Genomic DNA, 4,953 nt, shown 5'->3' with positions numbered 1-4,953 from the left:
GATAAGGACTATTTTTAAATCGCCAGGTCGCTCTCCGTTCTGACATTTGAATTCTGAAAGTGGAAATTCTGGAGCGCTGCTGTAGCAATCAGAGGAAGGATATTAGAAAGGGGGAACTCAGATGGGGAGCGCAGACCCCCTCCCAAGTCAGATTAGATGGACAGAGCAGGGCGATGTGGTGGCGCAGTCGGCTTGAAAAAGGAAAATGTTCAATAAGAGAAATGATGGGCTTCTGGGCGCTAGAGCCCTCGGGGGAAGAGGATTTATTTGGGCCTAGAGGAAATGTAATGGAAACACGATATGAATGATATATTAGGCCAGGGACCCCGACGCGGCCGTGCTGTCCTGAGTTTGGGGATATTCTTCACTATCGTCAGCACCATCAATTCTCCGTGTATGGCGCCCGTCCCACAACTCTTGCAGGACATTTAACACCAGACGAAAAATGATCCTGACTCCTCTTTTTTTTTCTTTCTCCGAGATCATTAATTCGCGCTGCGCTTTCACTGCTTTGCTGTATCAACACCATTCCGATGAAAGAGATGAATAATAATAATAAGAAGAGGTAAAAATGTTCACGCACTACTCGAGAACATTGATCCTAGACGTGTCCGACGAGAGAAGCAGAGAAGGAACAGAAATTCTGCATTTAAGAAAGTTTGAAAAAATAACCCTTCGGTGTATTCAGGTGTAATTGAATGCTGGAATCAGGGCAGGTGTAAATCAGAGAGTCAACAGAGAGGTCGGTGATGTTATTCCCGGGAGCTGGCAGAGTCAACAGCCGCCCTCTCCACCCTCCCCACACGCCACACCCCCTCCAGGAGGCGCCTCTTGACGCTTCTTCAGCGTGTGTTCTCTGTCATCAACTCACGGCTCTCGTTTTATATCGCAGGTGCTAAACGCAGTTACTCGAGTGTGTGTGTGTGTGTGTGTGTGTGTGTGTGTGTGTGTGTGTGTGTGTGTGTGTGTGTGTGTGTGTGTGTGTGTGAGTGTGGGGGTGGGGTGGGGGCAGTGGGGGTGGGATGAGGGCTGGCGTCTGTGATTATCACCAGCTCTGCCACACTCCCACACCTCCACACACTCGCCCTTTACCTGACGTGCATTTCTGAGGTTTCTTGTTTTTTGATGTTCACTGATATGGAAACACCCTGCAAGAAAATCTGGCTGCAAATGATTTCAGGTACACACATATTTATATGTGTCTATATTATATTATAATATATATATTATATATATATTATATATATATATATATATATATATATATATATATATATATATATATATATATATATATACATACATACACACACACTGAAGCGTATATATATATATACATACATACACACACACTGAAGCGGTGCTCGAGATAGCCTGTCTCTGTCTCTCCCACAACCCCATTCCACTCCCTCTTCTTCCCATCTCCCTCCCCCTCACACCCCCCCCTTTCTGCCCCCTTCCCCACCCTTCTCTCTCATCCCCACCATTTTCCCCGGTGTCCCTAATCTAACAGACATACATTTCCATTTATATATACATATATAGAAGTGGTGCCCGGTTGCAACTGGTTCTCTTCCAGCCTCTTTCTAACCATCCCCCTCTTCCTCACTCTTCAGCCCATCTCCTCCTCGACCCTCCCTCATACCCATTCCCCCTTCAACCCCTCACATCGTCCTCCCCTAAACCTTCTCCCCTCGCTTCCCTCTCTCGTCCTCTCAGGACACGTATTAATAAGAAGCACTGAAACAACTGTGTGGGTCTCTCGGTAAGCATATTAGTCACTAACAACTCTAAAGGAACCACACTATATAGTTTCACACTTTACTCCATGAAAATCGCCTTTATGATGGCGTCTATAAATGATAATATTTCTTAAAGCATTTAACTAAGTCCTATTCCGGCCAGCCTGTGTCCGTCCCACACCTCTGACCAGTCCCCCTGTAAATTTGAGTGAGGCTAGCCCCCAAGAGTCTGGCTTACATCTTTAGACAGATAAACACACACTATTTTATAGTATATAAAATATATTTATACATATTATATTTATATATATATATATATATATATATATATATATATATATATATATATATATATATATATATATATATATATATTATATTTTATATATATAACGTGGTCAAACCTGACTAAACCAACCAACCTAACCTTGCTTTTGAGCAACTGTGTTCATCAATTGAATGTATAATATCCAGGCAGGGGAGATGTTGTACAACAAGTGTATATACAGCACTGAACATCAATATATCTGTTACTGTGACTAATATTGAGCATGAGACTAATATATGAAAGGTGAGGACGGGTACGTAAACAGACGTCTGTTTGTATTTGTTCATACATTATCATGTGTAAACAAATGCATATACTGCCTTTGTTAAACACGTACACACGTGTTTGTAAGTGACAACTGTGGATGGGTGGAAATGGGGGCGTATCACTGGGCAACCATAACACACACACTGAAACACTCGATTTTCAGACTCTGGAGCAGACGACTCAATTTGGAAATCATGTAGGCAAGTACAATCTTGTAACAACCTCGTAGACCCCCCGACGGGTTGGTGGGGTGGGATAGGGGCCCGAAAGGTTGGGGAGAGACCAAGGTGAGGGTTGGGGAGGGCCCGAGGAGAGGGCTGGTGGGCCCCAATATGGAAACTGTTCGCGCCAGACGGACCCCAGCTGCGAAAAAACGCAACTCATAAGAGATTCCCCACCTATTTTCATTTCAAATTTTGCGCGCGAGATGCTGATTGGTGGAAACGAACGCTGACGGTTATTATTTTTCCCGCCATCCACCACCTGCTTCCTTGGCCACGTGGAAATGGCATTTTGTTATTTTACATCAGAGCGAGGAAGAAGGATTTCGGAATTTCCACCTTTTTGGTGCCGCCGAGAAAGGAATCACAATTTTTATTTCGGGGAAGATCTGCTGGAAAATGTTTCACCAGGACTCAGCCAGCACTTACACAAGAAAATTCTGAGAGCGAGCTTGACTATATGAAGTTCTCACGCGTCCTCGCTTCACATCGCATTCAATAAATGAATATACAAATTCCTCAGTGAAAAATTTGTATTAAGAAGAAATCACAACAATGCTTCCCCTTCCCACCCCAGATTCCCTCCCACACTCCCTACCGTTCCCATCCCTTTCCCCTCGAGTGCCTCCCTACCATTCCCCCATCCCTAGATGCTTGATAAGATTTGCTCAGCATGCAATATTTCTCATTAAAAATTGGAATGCCCTTCCGAGAAAGGAATGCGTGGAAGAATACAACAAAGAGTTAAAAGCAGTAAAAAAAAAAGAAGCAGCACAAGAAGAACAAGAAGACGCAGCACAAGAAGAACAAGAAGACACAGCACAAGAAGAACAAGAAGAAGACGCACAAGAAGAACAAGAAGAAGACGCACAAGAAGAACAAGAAGACATAGCACAAGAAGAACAAGAAGACATAGCACAAGAAGAACAAGAAGACGCAACACAAGAAGAACAAGAAGACGCAGCACAAGAAGAACAAGAAGAAGACGCAGCACAAGAAGAACAAGAAGAAGACGCAGCACAAGAAGAACAAGAAGACATAGCACAAGAAGAACAAGAAGACACAGCACAAGAAGAACAAGAAGAAGACGCAGCACAAGAAGAACAAGAAGACATAGCACAAGAAGAACAAGAAGACACAGCACAAGGAGAACAAGAAGACATAGCCCAAGAAGAACAAGAAGACGCAGCACAAGAAGAACAAGAAGACACAGCACAAGAAGAACAAGAAGACATAGCACAAGAAGAACAAGAAGACACAGCACAAGAAGAACAAGAAGAAGACGCAGCACAAGAAGAACAAGAAGACACAGCACAAGAAGAACAAGAAGACACAGCACAAGAAGAACAAGAAGAAGACGCAGCACAAGAAGAACAAGAAGACACAGCACAAGAAGAACAAGAAGACATAGCACAAGAAGAACAAGAAGACATAGCACAAGAAGAACAAGAAGACATAGCACAAGAAGAACAAGAAGACATAGCACAAGAAGAACAAGAAGAAGACATAGCACAAGAAGAACAAGAAGACATAGCACAAGAAGAAGAAGACGCAGCACAAGAAGAACAAGAAGAAGACACAGCAGCACAAGAAGAAGAAGAAGACGCAGCACAAGAAGAACAAGAAGAAGACACAGCACAAGAAGACGCAGCAGCACAAGAAGAACAAGAAGAAGACGCAGCAGCACAAGAAGAACAAGAAGAAGACACAGCACAAGAAGACGCAGCAGCACAAGAAGAACAAGAAGAAGACGCAGCAGCACAAGAAGAACAAGAAGACGCAGCAGCACAAGAAGAACAAGAAGACACGCCACAAGAGGGAGAGGAGGCAGGAGGCGAGGCTGCCAACGCTCCCGGTACACCTTCACGGTGCTATTATCGAGAGACGAACAGAATTGTGGCGTTTCATGTGGGTCTTGGCTGCTCCACAACTCAAAATGCGACACGAGAAATTTTTTATTCCTTAAACTACGTCTGATTTTTAGAATTCCACTTCTTTTTTGGGGGGTTTTGAGGTGCCAGGATTTTTGTGAATTGGCCGACAGGTATGAATACCTGTGAATGTTGTTATTGTTATTGAGGAAATCCACAGGAGCTGTGATTTTCTCATTAATATATCACGATAATGTGATTTTTGTGTATTATTGTTATTAATGTTTGTTATTTACAATGAGACAAAGGGTACTAGTGATAACTTCCGTCCCTGTATGTTATCTGGCCTCGGATATTTTCATTCCTTGTCTCAGTTCACTTTTCCCTGCCTCGCCTCGCATTTACCTGCCTCGCCTCGCATTTACCTGCCTCGCCTCGCATTTACCTGCCTCGCCTCGCATTTACCTGCCTCGCCTCGCATTTACCTGCCTCGCCTCGCATTTACCTGCCTCGCCTTGCATTTA

The 4,953-nt window shown here is 43.7% G+C and overlaps 1 protein-coding gene across 1 annotated transcript; it reads left to right on the top strand.

The window, feature by feature from the left end:
- The first annotated feature begins 3,113 nt into the window (after positions 1-3,113).
- Positions 3,114-4,535, top strand: LOC138369319 (trichohyalin-like). The gene has a single exon (XM_069332546.1). It carries the CDS (start codon positions 3,114-3,116, stop codon positions 4,533-4,535), a length of 1,422 nt encoding a protein of 473 aa, XP_069188647.1.
- The last annotated feature ends 418 nt before the right edge of the window (positions 4,536-4,953 follow it).

The sequence above is a fragment of the Procambarus clarkii genome, chromosome 28 (genome assembly GCF_040958095.1).
Source record: "Procambarus clarkii isolate CNS0578487 chromosome 28, FALCON_Pclarkii_2.0, whole genome shotgun sequence".
Classification (NCBI taxonomy): Eukaryota; Metazoa; Arthropoda; class Malacostraca; order Decapoda; family Cambaridae; genus Procambarus; species Procambarus clarkii.
Note: the sequence above shows the minus strand (reverse complement) of the source record. Positions and strands in the feature narration are given on the sequence as shown.

Bases quoted from the DNA above. Each gene is read 5' to 3' on its own strand.
- LOC138369319 (XM_069332546.1), top strand. From the start codon at position 3,114: ATGCTTCCCCTTCCCACCCCAGATTCCCTCCCACACTCCCTACCGTTC.